Raw genomic sequence first — 16166 nt, 5'->3', positions numbered from 1 at the left:
CTAAAACTGACCTCAGCACTGTCCACATCCTCTAAAAGGCAGGTAGCGTGCAACATGCATTTAACCCTTCAAATAAATGTTTATGCATTTAATTTAATATTTAAAGGACAGATGAAGTCTGTAGTTTGACTACACAAAAAATGTGCTGTAGCTCAATTATAACTGCACATATAAATCTACTTACTGTAATGTAGTATTACCCTTCAAATCTTATAAGCCAGTATTCTATAATACAAATTTCTTGGTAAAACTGACATTAGGTATTAAATGAATTACTGTATAGGATTATTTAACTCTCCTAGGCTTTAGCTATTGGAAAAAATAAATCTTGCAATTAAGTTTTATTCTCTCTGCTCATGTACTGATATGACACTTCTAAGGGTTGTATTTGATCACTTTTTCAGATGAATTGGCTCTCTAACTACATATTGAAGGCTTTGATGAGAGGAAGAGAGTGCATTAGGGAGGGGGTGGGGAATTATACTCGGTCTTTCACCAAAAGTTCATCTTTCTTCACACGGCTTCCCTCTAAGACCCAGCATACAAAGTGAAGGGTCAGGCAGCGGCATTCCTGCTTTGATATTGAAGGTCCCTTGGTTACTGGTACATGGAACAAAAGCTTTTTCATCTCTCCAAATGGAAATCTACCCCTAATAAAACTAAGATCCACTGAGGTTTTCAAAAAGGCACCATGCAAAAACTGAGATAAGGAATGTGGAACTTTCTTTAATGGTCAAAACTACCTTTGGAAATGTTGTAATTCAACTGTTTTGCTTTACATTTCTAAAAATCAGTTTCATTAAATGAATAAAGACTAACCTGCTCACGAGACTGTGACAACCTCTGAGGAGACTTGCTCAATCTCATTCCCGATCTCCTCCATCACCTCCTCTACTGCAACAGCATTTACGGACTTATCAGTAGCAGTCTCCAGTTTGGCAGGTACATTTTTAGGATCTGTCTTTTGACAGTCTGGATCTCTTGACTCTTCCTGGTTTGTTGTGTCCTGTGTTGAAACCTCTGTTTGAGATTCTTCCAAGTCTTTTTGAAGCTTGTCTTCTACTGATTCCTTGCCCTCTGAACTTTCTTCTTTCATGTTTGTCTCAGTGTCTTGAACAGGTACATCATCTGCATTTATGACATTTATGACACCAACGTTAAATTCCTGTACAGTCTCAATCTGTACCTCCTGTGCCATTTGATACTGCTCAGCCACAATCTGGTCTTGACTTTCACCTACAGCAGATGTTTCTGTCATCTTTTCTTCTGGTATGGCTTCTGAAACCTCTGAAGCTTGTGTCTCTTGCTGGATTTCTGCTGGTGCTTCCTTGGGATGTGATTCAACTTGACTTTTTCCTTCTTCACTTTCTGTGGTCCTACTAAGCTTTTTCTCTTCTGCTTGCTTAAGTTCGACTTCACTTTTTGTTACCTCTGTTTCATGATGCACATCTTCCACAGAGACTGTGGCAACTTCCTCATTTTGAGGTTGGATTTCATCTGTGATAGAAACGGTGACCGTTTCTGTAATCAGGATGGTGTCATTGACCGTTTTCATTGGTTTCTCAGTAACAATGCGTGTTCGTTCATCATCATCTTTGCAAATATCATCAGATGCTTTTGGCTTCTCTGGGCTTGTTTCCAGTTGAGTTTTTTCCTCCAAAACGACTTCTGTTGAAGTTTTTTCCTCACCCATTCCAGAAACCACTGGGGCCTCTTCAAATTTGACATCGACTGATGTGGTACAGTTTTCTTCCTTCTCAGCAGACACTTTTTGTTCTGCATGTGCCCCAGCAATGTTCTCTACAACATTTTGAATGACCTCTTGAACAATAACACTGCTCTGTTTCTCAATGATTTCTGCTTCTGTCACTTGGGTTGCCTGGATCACTTCAGTTTCTTCTTTCATATTCTCAATTACTTCTTCAACCAAAACGCTAACTTTCGTTGAGGTTACTTCTAAGCTTTTCTCAATAACTTCTTGAGCAGAGCCAACCTCGGCATCATTCACTTTAACCTGGATTTTTTGGTCATCTGTGGGAAGAACAAGAGGAACCTTTTCCATAACTGTTTCACAAGCTAGAGCTGCTGAATGAGATTCTGTTGTCTCAGATGTTGAGTTTGTAATACAAACAGTCTCTTTGATGACTGCAAATTCTTCAGTGGTGGCTACAACTGGAATGGAATCTTCTGTAGACCCAGCAGTTTGAGAAGCAGGCACCTCTGGAAGGGTCGCCATGACCTCCTCTGTCACAGCCATAGCAACTCCTTCCACAGACACTACCTCAACTGTGGCTTTAGCTTCTTTAACATCCTCCAGTTCTTGCACTTTCTCACCTTCAGCAACAGCAACTTCCGTGACTTCTACAGTTTGGGCACAGGGTGACTCTTCAACAGTTGGTTCCACAGGACCTGCAGCCTCAACCTGAGGGGATTTTTCTGCCACCACTGGCTCTTCAAGAAACTCTGGTTCCTGTTGTACAGCATTGATGAGGGCTACTTTGACTGCTGCTACTTCTTGGAGATCAGTCACAGCCTCAGCTTCAGATGTCTCCTTTATCTCTTCAAACTGTGCTTTCTCCTTAACCACATTTTCTTTGAGCTCTGTCTGACCTCCACTCATCTGAGCCTCATGAACCTCATCCTCAGTCATACTGGCCTGTTCAGGCTCCTGTGTTTTGTCTTCAACAGCCAACTCTGTGACAAGCACTTGGCTAACAACTGTTACCGACTCCACTGAAGGCTTCTGAGTAAGGCTTTCTTCCTCCACCGCCTTTATTTCACTAGTATCAAGGCCAACGCAAACAGTAGTTGCCTCTGTTTTCTCATGTGCAACCAAGACTGTTTTCTCTTCCTTGATAGCTGACTCGACCAAAAGAACATCAGTGCTGACTGCAATTACTTCTTCCTGTTCCTTAGTCATGGTGACAGCCATGGCACTTGTGGTAACACTGATAGTTTCCACAGCTTCTTGAAGTACTACATCTGTCTTCTTCTCTACACCATCACCTGGGACAGGAGTTGTCTCACCTGATGTAACTGGGGATGCTGTAACGCGTGATACAGCAGAAACCATTTCAGTCTCCTCTACTTGTTCAAGGGCTGTAACTGCTTCTGAAGTAAGCTCAACAATGTCCTCTGCAATAGTGTTATCTGCCGATTTGGGTGTGGCAGCTGTGTCTCCTTCTTCAGGTATGTCACTCAACTGCTTTCCCTCTGTCTCATCCTCAACATTTTCCACAGTGGTTGAAATCCAAGATGGTGATCTATCCTCAGCTAATGCTTTTTGCCTGGGTGACTGGTGCAGATTCTTGCTTCACTTCCTCCCCCGTAACTGCAACTTCTGCAGGTGGTTCATTGTCATATTCTGAAAGAGGTACCACAGCTGGAGTGTCAGAATCATCTTCTGCAGAGCCAATGTCAGAAGAGATCTGCTCTTGTTTACCATCAGACTTCTTCTTTCTGCGTGGAATCAATTTCCTCAAAGAGAACGAGGATTCTTCTTTGGGGGCTTCACTGTCAGATGTTGTATGCTCTGGGCCTGAGGCTTCATCTGACTTGTCTTCTGCTTTAGGTTTCTTTCTGTGGGTTACCAGCCTTTTGAAAGATTCCCAGGTAGACACAAGTTCTTCTTCTGGTTCAGGTGAAGAAGCCAAATTCTCATGATCAGCTTCACCAGAGCTTACAAGAGGGGACTCAGCGGTCTTTGTCTGCTCTTCTCCTGACTCCTGCAATTCTTCCTCAATCTTAGGTTCTTCGTCGTCAGAATCAGAAGTCTTTCTGGCCCTTTTTTTAGCTGAGCCCACACAAATAAGGGCTTCCCAGGACACAGATGTATCCATTTTTCTTTTTGGTTCCTCTGCAGTTGGTTCAGGCTTTTCGACTTTTGGCTCAGCCTTTGATTCTGACTGTGACTCTTCTTTAGACTCAGGGGACAATTCTTCAGGAAGTTTAGGCTCATCAACTTTCTCATCAAAGACAGCACTCTCTGTTGAAGATAGGGTAGAAGATTTGGGTTTGTCTCCAGGTGCTTCATCTTCGCTCTCAGAGGGCCTTTTGACACGTTTTTTTGGAGTGACTAGTTTTTTGAAAGAGGACCAAGGTAAAATTCCATCTTTCTTCTTCTCACTGTCAGAAGGGACTGGTTCACCTTCAGTCTCTGCAGCTTGAGCAACCTCGGCTTGAGCCACCTCAGCATGAGCCACCTCGGCTTGAGGTACCTCCCCTACAAGATGTTCACCAGATTCTTCTGGAGAAGATGCTTCACTGTCAGGTTTCTGGGGCTCAGCTGACTCGGTGGATGACTGGATGTTTTCAGCAACTTGTTCACTTGATTCTGTTTGCTTTGACTCTGCTTCTTTTTTACTCTTCTGCTTTTTGGATGACAGCTTTTTTAGCCCTGCTCCTGTGAACAACTTCTTAAGTGGGCTTCCCTGAGCCTTGGGTTTCTCCTGAGAGGACAGGATTTCAGCTTCAGTTGTTGCTGCTTCTGAAACATCTGGCTTGTCACTTGGTTTTGAATCATCGGTGGGTTGAACTTCAACAGCAATTTCAGCAGCTGGAGCTTCAGCAGTCTCAGTCTGAGTCAGAGTTTCAGCTTCACTTGTAGCCTCAGCTTCAACTTTAAGTTCTTGTGGCTCTTCTGTCTCAGTGGAAGTTGTTTCAGTTGTTATTTCAGGTTTAGTTTCAACCTTTTCTGAAAGTTTCTCTATCTGCTCACCCTCAGCTTGTTCTTTCTCTGCGTCTACTTTAGGTTCCTCTGTACCTTCAACAACACCATCTGGTGTCTCCTCAGTTTCCTTAATGTCCTCCTCTGCAGATTTTTCCTTGATGGGCTCCTCATCTTTGGGCTTTTTGAAGCTCGCCTTTTTCCGCAGGTTAGAAAAGATTCCTTGAGTGAAAAATTTCTTAAAGGGACTCTGTGTCTCTTGAGATGGTGGACTTGTGGGCGATTCAGTTGGTGCTTCTGGCTCTGGTTCTTTCTCTGGTTCTTTTTCTGTCCCTATTTCTTCAGCAGATTTTTCAGTCACCTCCTCGCTTAACTTTTCAGTATCTGATGGGGCCTCAAAAGCAGTTTTGTCTGCTGGTTCTTCTGCCTTATCAGTCACTTCTTCAGGCGTGGCCTCTTGATCATTTTCTGTAGTTTCTGGGGATTTGTCTTGCTCTTTTTCTGTAGTTTCTGGTGACTTGTCTTCCACAGATTTGTCTTCCTCTATTGCAGGTTCCTCTTTCTTGTCCTCAGAAGATGTATCTGCACCACTCTCTGCTTCCTTCACTGTCAGCAGTTGCACAGGCTCAGTCTTCTCATTCTTGTCTTTCTTCAGTGTGAACTTGAATCCAACGAAACGGAAGATCTTCTTGAAGCCCACCTCATTGACCTCCTCTTGTTTTTCCTCTTCTGCCTTCTCTTCTGTGCTTGTAATTTCATCTGCATTTGCAGAATTGTCTTCTTTCTCTCCATTAACCTGAGGGGCAACCTCTTCTTGATGCACCTCGGTTGTTTCAGGGATATCTTCTGTTTGGGTGATGGTTTCCGTCTGGCCAACTGTAAGGAAAAATATGCAAAGTTTTAGTAAATGTTTTAGTATATTTATTTCAGTTACAGTATTTCAAGTTACCTAAGTTCACACTTATGAAATAGCATAAATCAAATTATCATCGTTCATTAAATATCATAACATTCATAAAGTCAATTTTTTTGTCTCTTATGGATAGCTAGTTTTCAACAGGGCTAAGTGTAGAAAAACAAGTTAAGAGTTATAAAAGCAAAATACATGATCTAGCGATATAAATAATTCAAGATGGAGGGCTGTGGCAATTGAAGGAAATCAGAGCCACATTGCTAGAAAACCTGAAAAAAATGCAACCCCTGTTCAGATTTAATTAGGCATATGATGGCAATTTGATATTACATTTACATTTTCTGGTCTCTTTCTTGTGAGCACCAAAAAAAAATTATAATCTGGGGAATGATAACAACATTTAACATCAAAGCAACCAGCGGAAATTTCCATGTTGTAAGCTTCACAGTTATGCAGGCTATGTTGCCAAACTTTTGGACTATGAAATTGACCTTATTTGATAAAGCACAACAAACACATAATGACGTCACTTCATTAATAATCTTCAGTAAGCCTGTTTATCTGCCCAGTTCTTAAGCTTCCAAAGATGAAAAATAAAACAAAATTGCAACAGGTGGGGTAAACAGGAGAACAAACACTCATTATATCTTGAATTCTTCCCTTGCTTATCTGTGGTTTGAAAAGAGTGGGTTGGTTTTGACGGTGTGGGGTTAGACAAGAGGGAGTCGAGTTTGCATGTAGTGTGAGCCTCCTAGAGGCCCAGTTTTCCTTTGACATCCAACCTAGCAAGGGACTGTTCACATCTGGCTTTGCTTGCTCTTGCTCTGGGGTCTGAAACCCACCCAGTGACTTTAAAAACAAATTCCAAGCATTTTTAATGCACGGATATCACATTACTTGGCTTCCTACATACTTGTATGACACAGGCAGAGATAAAGTGGCACCTAACCATTTATCAAACAAAACAACTTAAGCCAGAGATCAGAATGATCAATAAATTGTTCATGAATGGTTTATTTTTTATGTGACTGTTAAAGTCTTGGACTGATTACCTTAAACTTGAAAATCTTACAGCTAAACAACATGAATGGCTCATATTTACAGACTGCCATCATAACAGACCCTTAGGACAACAGACAGCCATTAAAATGTTGATGCTCTTTATGCTGTTGTGGTCACTCGCTTACATTTATCAGCCCATTTTGTGTTGGTATAAAACATTAAAAGTGGATCTGTGTTTTCAATGCTTTAAATTTAGTGAAGCACAAACCAAATCCCATAGTTCATTGTTGTACAGCCATCCCCATCCCCCTACAATACAACACCCCCCCCCCCCACCCCCACCCCCAACAACAGACCAAACCAAATTCTAAACTACAGCTTAGGAAGACTGTATTGTGTTGTCCTCTTTGTTTCACAATGGGCCCCTGGATTTTCTTCCTGCTTGTGATAAAAGGGGGGGGGGGGACCACACTATTGTCCATACTGGAACTTAAACTACCATGACGAAAATCCTTATTGTAAAAAGGGAAAAGGGCATTATGGGAAGCCATATAGAATGACAGATAAAACTTCTCAGTCTTGGTGATATGGAAGACTGATTAGCAAAACAATTAGAAAGTCTTATAGTTTAAACATTCCCGGCTGTACAAGTAAAGTTGGGATCAAAATGTCAGAGTAGTACAGTTATTATGCAAACATTTAGAAAGAGGCCCACAAATATATTTAAACTAAATTCACAGATCTGCAGCTAAAGATTATATGCTATTAAATCATCTTTCCATAATTGTAAAATCATCTCCTATGGGTACATTCCAGGAGGTTTCTTCTTACACTGTAGTAATGTTTTAAAAATGAAGGACACACATTTTTATGGAGAAAGACACACTGCTGTTGCCTCACACAGCTGGAGACAGGGAGGCGCTGTATATGTGCAAATGTATTTTTACACAAGTATGAAAGACAAAATGGGTCAAAGACTTGGTGAAACCACCAGTCGTACATTTGCCTTTGTCGCAATGGTGGCTTAGACTGGGGAAAGTCACGCCAAGCAATTTGATAGCATGTCTGTTGTGGCTGTTAATGTGTGGAATTGTGGGTGAGAGTTTTGGAATGGGTGGGTGCAAATGCCATCTGAAATCACAGTGGTGTGATAGTCTAGAGAGACGGGGGAGGGGTGGATGTTTGTTGAGATGGGTCTGAGGTAATGGTCAACAACCCCCTACCCCATGCTGTTACATGCAAACACAGGCTGTTCATTAGTGGAGTCTGTGAGTTTAGGGAAGTTACAGGAAGAATCAGCAGTAGACGGACCCCTACCAGGACAACTACCCCACCTCCCACACCAAATAACTACACTTTAGTGATTCCCTTTGACATAGATGGGAATCATGAAACAATCATTTCATAACTATTACAACCCAATATCCACTTGTTGGAAGTTCAATAACTTCATTAAGTAAACAAGCACATTAATAAACCTGCAATGCTCTGTATTTATGAAATTTAAGCCAATTAAAACAAAACAAAATGGTCAATTTAGGGAAAACTGATTAAATGGACATAAATATAAAGATAAGAAAATCCACACAAAATCCTAATAAACATTCCCAGCTAATCAAAACACTATCTGATATCATGTGCAGCACTTAATCAATTCCATACAACCACACCACCTCTCGAGAACCCTGACTAAGATCTGAGGGGCTAAAAAAATCTCATTAAAATTCCAAAAAAGAAGGACATCTGAGACCACCGAAGCCCATCAGATTGCAACATTTCCAAGAATTCTATATAGTACATGCATAAACCCACCAAATGTACTGTTTTCTCATACCACATGAGTTGTAGAACAGATAAATCCTTCTAAGGTTCAGGTTGATATCCAATTCTTAAAGATTAATGCTTTACATTAACAAACTAGAGATATGACTTCACTACTCTAAGCATCACTGTTAGTATATATAAACACTACTTTATAAACTACTTTTAAGGAATCCTTGCTGTTTTAAATGTTCTAAGGCTTAATGAAATGCAAAATAATGAAACACGTATACAAACGAACCTTGAGATATGCAAGTAAAAGTGAATTAATCGCTCAAATTAAAAATCAATGAAATAATTTCTCACGAAAACATATTAAACATAATTTAACAACATTGCCCTCTATACAAAGATTCCACAAGTTACAGATCAGGCAGACGATATTAGAATTTGTCTACAAATTTAACTGATTACTGAATAACACATTGTAATTTAACCAATTTCCTAAACAAACCATCTTAATTATTACTGCCCCCAACTGTCCCCTTATAATAACCATAATATATTTCAACTGTAACAAGTCAGATTTTAGATGCATCTCACCTGTTAGCGTTATTGTCCCGAGCATTTCATAAACTTTGCAATTACTTTTCAGGAGAAAAATAATTGCTGTTTAACTGTAGCGGACAGTGATGGTTTTTGGAACTCCCTTCCTTTAAATGTCCTGTTTCCTCTCAGACTACAATCAGCTGATAGGCTTCAAAGCTACCCTCTTGTTTCCCTCTCTTTCTCTGTCCCGTAAGCTCGTGTTGAAGCCAGGCGTCTCCTCTTCTGAGTTTCTGGGTGAGAATGAGGGGAACGGCTGGGTAACACACATTTCAACAGACACTGACACATGTCCTATGTGGGACCACCCCACCCATGCCCCCCCAAACCCCCCACTCCTCCTCCTCCTCCTCGGCTTTTCAGCTGTTCTCTGCCCCTCTCTACTGAATGAGTTTCCCTCTTCCTTCCCCCTCCACTCCTCTTTACACACTCCCTCCACCCACTTACTCAAACTCCAACATTCCTTTACCCAACTTTTTATTTCCCGTTCAAAATGACAGAGAGTGTCAAGCCATATTAAAATATGTCTGAGTGTTTGTGTGTGTGTGAAGGGAGGGAAGATTACTCAAGTTATCAAAGGCATTTCTGTACATGATGTTACACAGAGCTCCAGCTCCCCTTTCCGTCTCTCATCCAAGACGGCGGGATCTATATGACACTTAAAATGCAAGGGAGAAATGAGGACCTTCACAATATGTTCCCATGTATCGTATCTCTCAGCTGCTCACTCTTTATATCTCCTCTATATCACTCTAAGCCCATGGGCCTAAATACCAGCAATAAATACTTCCAATCAAAACTGAACCAGTTTTGAATATTTTTTGTTTCAATTTCATTGGCACTCGTTTGACAAACCTGTCACAAAAACAAAGGAAATACATGATTTCATTATTATTTACTATTTAGTGGCTTACTGTGATGAATATCAAGCTGAATATATTACAATTAGACAGTAGAATTTTTGTCAACACAAGTCCTTGTTCTTAAGTGAAAGGTTAGCACACAAAGTGACTTTCTATTTCAAATTTGCTTCCCAGACTTCCCAGAATGCTAATGTAATGAGGCTGGCACTCTACAGTGCTAATGGTTCATTCAAAGTGTAAACTGAGGCAGCTTGTTTCATTCAAGTTTTGTTGAAGGAGGATGGCTGAAGAATTCCTCAGCATACAAGGGTCTAATCAGACATCTCACACCTTGCCATTGTTCTCATGGAATGTGCGAATTCCAGCTAAAATCTTCTTCTAAGTGGGTGATAACAACTCTAATCCAGTTTGGTCTGGATCCTACAGACTACACGGAAACTCATCCAGTTAAGATTGGTATTTTATCTCTCCTAACTACACCAAAGCTCTTTCTGTATAATTCACTTTACCACAACAATAGTTATACTCAAATGATTTGATTGCTCTGTTATTGTGATGTTTTAAGTTACTGGACTGCAGAGCTGCACATTAACTTAAGTGTTTGGTGCAAAGCTAGAGGGTACAGTTAGGGCAAATTCTTCTTGAATAGTAGATGAATAGCCGTCCTCAGACTGTGTTGTGATCTGTAGTAACAGACTGAACCATTGGGTTCAGATCAGAGGGATTTGACATATGAGAAAGGCTTTTTGCCCCCAGTGACTCCATACGAGTGGAATTCAATAAGCACATACTCTCTCACACTAAACAGTGTGAGTCACGCCCTTTTACTGTAATGGACATTCCTCAAAAGAGGAAGCTTGTACTCTACTTCTTCCTGAATGAATCACTTATAAACAGAGTCATATTTGATGATTTGGCTAGAAAGACACAACTGACACATATGACCCATTCCAGTCGGATGCAGGCCTAAAATGTGATAAAATACCAACAGCTAATCACAGTCATAGTCCGTCATGGTGAAACTGATACCCAGAATGACATCAGTCATTTATTTCTTGCATCAGGGAAACGTGATCAAACGCAGAAGCGTGAGCAGTCGGCGGTCTGTTTTGGCTGGGAACATGTGGAGGTGGGCTTCCCGCTGGCCTGGGGGCTTGCAGGGGATGCTGCGACGTCATTGCAGACCCCAACTCACACACGTACTCACATACTTCCACAGACACACACCCTCATCTGTGCACGCATTCCTTGGGCCAGGAAGATGATGTCGAAATAATGGGAGGAAAAGGAAATGAGAGCTGTGTGAAGATCTGGCCAGGATCAGAGAACTGTCTCTAACTCTCCAGCAGTCTCCTACTTTATACTTTCACCTGATTTCGCTCACTAGATTATATTTAAAATAGCACCTCAGCATTTTGTACCTTCCTCCATCTCTATATCAAGCTTTCCTTGTTTATTCTTCCCATTTCCTTTGCTTTCTATTGATAGAGGAAGTTGAGGAATGCTGTGCAGGAAGCACGCTCATGCTTTTGCATCATTACTTCCTCTTCCCTCACCAGTTTCCTTCGCTATTAGGTCATTTTCTTTCACTGGGCTAATTTGTCACTTTTCAGAAAGGACACTATGATAATGACTTAGATTATTGATAGTGCATAACTACTCCATGAGCTGTCACAGTTTTAGGTACAACTTGTACTCATGACATCATAATTCACCTCACGACTGTAGTCCATTTGGTTAACCTAGATGAATGATACTGCAATATACTGTAAACTACCATTCAAAAGTTTTTGGTCAGTAACAATCAAACATTTTTTTAAATGTTTTGACAGATGTCTCTTATGCTAACAATTTTTCAATTTATAGTTTATTCCTGTGGCGGCAAAGCTACATTTTCAGCAGTCATTATTTCAGTCTTCAGTTCTTTTAATGTGCTGATTTAATACTAAAGAAACATTTCTTCTTCTTAATGTTGAAAACAGTGCTTATAATTTTTTGTTATACATTTTAGTATGATTTTCAAATAAATAACAGCATTTATTTAAAACTGATTGTTTTTCTAATATTACATTACTGTCATGTTTAAAATATATATATATATATATCAGTGTACTACTAGATCAAAACTTATCTCACACTCTCGGAAAAAAAGGTACAATTTTGTACCAAAGAAGGTACAAACCCTTGTCACTGGGGCAGTACCTTTTACTGGTACAAAATTGTACCTTAATGTGAAGTAACAAATTTGTACCATTATAGTTTGTACCTTTAAGGACATGATTTGTACCATGGAAAACCAAAATGTACCTTTTTTTTTTTTTACTTACTGGTACAATATTGTACCTTTATCTAAGGTACAAATTTGATCCTTTAAGGTACCACCCCAGTGACAAGCCCTTTTGTACCTTAATCGTGTCAAATATGTTCCTTCAAGAACTATTAAAGGCCATTTTTCTATTGAATAAAATCAATTTAATATGAGAAACAATACACATAAATACATTGTATTTGAATACTTTGTTACAGGTTATTTTGTAAAATACATCTCTGCAGTTTACAATGAAGTTTTCAAACATTTTTAACAGGACATTTCTCCATTTGCTACAAAATATTTCACTAAATTGTCACAATATGTCGATTTCATTTTCCCATCTAAAAAAAAAAAAACAAGCTATTCACAATACACATAAATACATGTTTGAATACTTTGTTACAAGTTCAAATATTTCTTGTTTTGTAAATACATCTGTACACTTTACAATGAAGATTTAAAAAATTTTAACAGAACATAAAAACATTTCTCCATTTATAATATAAAATATTTCACTAAAATGTCAAATGTCAATTTCATTTTCCAATCTACAATAAAAATTCACAAGCTATTCACAATACAACTTAGACTTTTAAATTTTTAACTTCCACACAATAGCCTTGAATTTACATAACATTAACAGTTTTAAAGGAGTAATTAAATTATGTATAGCATTATAAACATTTTAATGAGATGTAAACCTAATGTTTTGTAGGTGAGTGACTATGCATATCTGGCTCTTACATACAAATGGTCATCAACCACATAAAGGTCAAGTGCCTGTTGGTCAAGTTTCTCTGCTGGCATCACACAAAACCAATCCTTATCATTTGAAACACGAAATGCATGGAAATGAGAGTCAAACGATTGTGGGAGCAACAGTTTCCCACACAGTATCCACAATGTATCTACACTGAAAACGTACTTAACCTGAAAGAATAAAGGAACTTCCTCTGTATGCACAACATCAATAACAAACACATCTTTGGTGCTGTACTTTACATTATTTACACGTTGAAGTGTTTTACCTGCAAAATCTATGGCTTGACAACTTTTGTGACTTTTAAGTGTATTTTGAAGCTCTCTGGGTAAAAATGTAAATGGAGTGCGTATGCTTGTTCCAGTCACTTTTTCATAATCACTCAACATGCTTTCTGATGAAAACTCCCAACACTGTTTGAATTGGTGTCTTTTGCTTAAGGAAGCAGCAATATTCATGAATGTCTGTGAACAATTTGGACATGCATAGGGTCGTGGCATCCTCTCAGTCTAAGATAAAATAATCCTGACAACAGCAGTTGGCAATGGTTTGTCACCAGGTGCAGTTAGCTTCAACACATGCCTTTGGAGAAAGAGTAGTGTGTTCCTGTTGTATGAGGGACGAAAGGTTGAATACAAAATACGTGCAAAAAGCAGAGAGAACACTGTCCTCCACCCCAACTGCTCAGCAAAGATCCCTTCATTTTCACAGTGCTGAAAATTCTCTTCTCGCTGAAGACCTGTTTCCAGTTAGACGCTCCCAAAATCTGTACAGTGGGATATGGTGTGGCTGGTTCTTCCTAAACAGAATGGAAAAAACAATATTACAAACATCAAAAGTAAATCTGGATTAAATTCATATTCCCAATGACTAGTTACAACTGTCTATCTACACTTAAGCCAGAATAGTTTTTATATCATCTTACTTTCAGGGATGCACCGAATAAATTCAGGGCCAAAACTTCTAGATGCACTTGGCCGAAAACTACTTTTTAAAAAATAATTATTAATTTCTTATTTAAAAAATGTGAACGTTTTACTCTCGAATTAGTGATTTAACATCCCGCCCCCCAGGCAGCTTATAGCCTGTATAAAGACGTACAATATTCAATTTGTATTTTCAATACAAGCTGTCTAAACGGAAAACATGCATACCACAAAGACTCTCTGCAACAGCTTCTCTTCTGGCATCCATGTAATGTGCTTCTATAACGGATTTCCCCTTAGCCAAACTCAAAACATTGGACACAATTTTGCTGAAGGAATCCTGGAAACACCGGCTTAAATTTACGGCATGCATTCGACCCATTTCCTGGAATAACAAATACAAATACGAAAAAAAAAACAAAAAACAATTAATTTTAATTAATGTTATTTATTTTCTCACCATAGTATAAAGCAACAGTTCACACACCATGCTCTAATGGGAACTTTATACTATTTTTCAGCACTGAACTAGTGAATATTGCCATAATAGAATAAAAAAAAAAATTTAACTGTAGCAAGAACCAACTGGTGCTGAAACAGCAGGTTTCATGACCTTTTAAGCATGTCTATAAATTGTATATTACTTTAATGTCTAAAAAATAAATATTAAACAGTTGACTTACATATCCATTTCCCTCTGCATCTCTCAGGTAAGGGTATTTGGAGATAAGAGCCTTGACTGCACAAACATAGTCACTGTTTGAAGGATATCTATCAGAAGATTAAAAAAAGTGCGCAAATTTACTACAAATGTTTACCAGTGTTTGGAATTTAAAAAACAAAATAGTGTTTATTAAACTTACAGTGTGTGCTGAGCCATAGTCTCGTGCAGCACTCGTACAATTTTATGCCGGTAAGTGCTGATCTTATGACGTGATTCTTTGTTATCCAATTTTAACTGAACATCCTTTGGGAATTTGGTAGTGAGAAGACGAGGAATGGGGCTGAAATTCTTTGCTCTTGGCTGTTTAGACAGAGGAATGACACAGAATAGAGATGAAACAGTACAAAAATGTTCATATCACGATTATAGTGACCAAAATGATCTCTGAATTTTAACAGCATTAGCTACGTTTACATGGACACAATCAGAATGAAATAAATACAATTGATGAATCCGAACAAGGTGTTTACATGAATGATAAATAAAGTAATCAGGTTGATGTGCGCGTTTATGTGTCACAAGTTTCAAATCGTATTTGATGTTTTGACATGCGCACACTGCACAAATATACAGAGTTTCCGGCTGTTCGTGCATAAATATTCTCCTCTATTGGTTATTTATTTGTTTTAAACAGCAGACATAATATTAATTTGTCTCTGGTCATAATTTAGAGCAGATTAACCGTTTTGCCGTGCTGCTTATTGATCACGCAGGAAAAATGCCCCTCACCACGGCCAAAACCAGACATCTTTGGATAAGAATCCAAAACAAGGACTGGTGGGACGTTGTCCTGCTTCACTTCACAGAGACGCGAGTGAAATTAGGATTTTAGAATGACGGGAAACTTATTAATATGACACTTTATTCAACAGGAAGAACAGCTCGTTCCACGCGTCATACGTCATTACGCTATTTAACGTCATTGCACAGTCCTTTCAGTTTCGGTTTTCAATCCGGTTCTCTCGATCGGATTACAAAAGGGATAAACCGCCCATTTCAATCCGATCTAAATTTCATCCGGATCAAGCTAAATCAGATCGATTAAGGTGTTTACATGAAGGTTTTTTAGTCCGATTGAGCCATCAATTAAATTACAAGTGTCCATGTAAACGCAGCTATTGATAAAATGTTCTGGAATGTTCAAAAAGTACTCACATATACTGAAATCACTTCACAGAGTTATATGTCGAAACCAACAAAAATAAGCAGCATTATGCACTTTTTGTAACATAAAATGATGGCCAGATTTTAAATAAACAAATTAATTAACCGACTTAATTCATTTGGACTTATTTTACGATCTCTTTATTGAAGTTTTGAAGCATCAGAGTTTGGGTTAATAGACTTCTAATAAAGTTACTTCTGTGAAATCTTTCAGACTTTGAAGTGCAGTTTTACTGTGCTTTATCAAGACTGACATCAATGTCATTCTGGCAAAAAAAATAATACAAAATTTAAGGACTTAAAGAAAATCAGTCAATCAGAAGAAAATATAAGGGAACATAAATAAAACAATACGAATACTTGCCTCAAAGCTGAAGGTGTAGTCAGACTTTCAGACGGTTCTTCACTCTGGTTCTCTTCAAGTTGTTGGATAAGTTTGATAAATTTAACTTGCTTCTTAAAAGACTTCT

The 16166-nt window shown here is 38.8% G+C and overlaps 1 protein-coding gene across 1 annotated transcript in view; it reads right to left on the bottom strand.

The window, feature by feature from the left end:
- The window catches only part of akap12b (A kinase (PRKA) anchor protein 12b), a 39864-nt gene that overhangs the window by 2539 nt on the left and 21159 nt on the right, over positions 1–16166 (bottom strand). Inside the window, 2 exon segments of the mRNA XM_026291104.1 lie at positions 820–3283; positions 3285–5542. Of these exon segments, the coding sequence (XP_026146889.1) occupies positions 824–3283; positions 3285–5542 (4718 nt within the window). The 3' untranslated portion in view covers positions 820–823.

This window comes from Carassius auratus, chromosome 20, assembly GCF_003368295.1.
Source record: "Carassius auratus strain Wakin chromosome 20, ASM336829v1, whole genome shotgun sequence".
Lineage (NCBI taxonomy): Eukaryota > Metazoa > Chordata > Actinopteri > Cypriniformes > Cyprinidae > Carassius > Carassius auratus.
The sequence above is the reverse complement of the archived record's forward strand: the minus strand, read 5'-3'. Positions and strand labels throughout refer to the sequence as shown.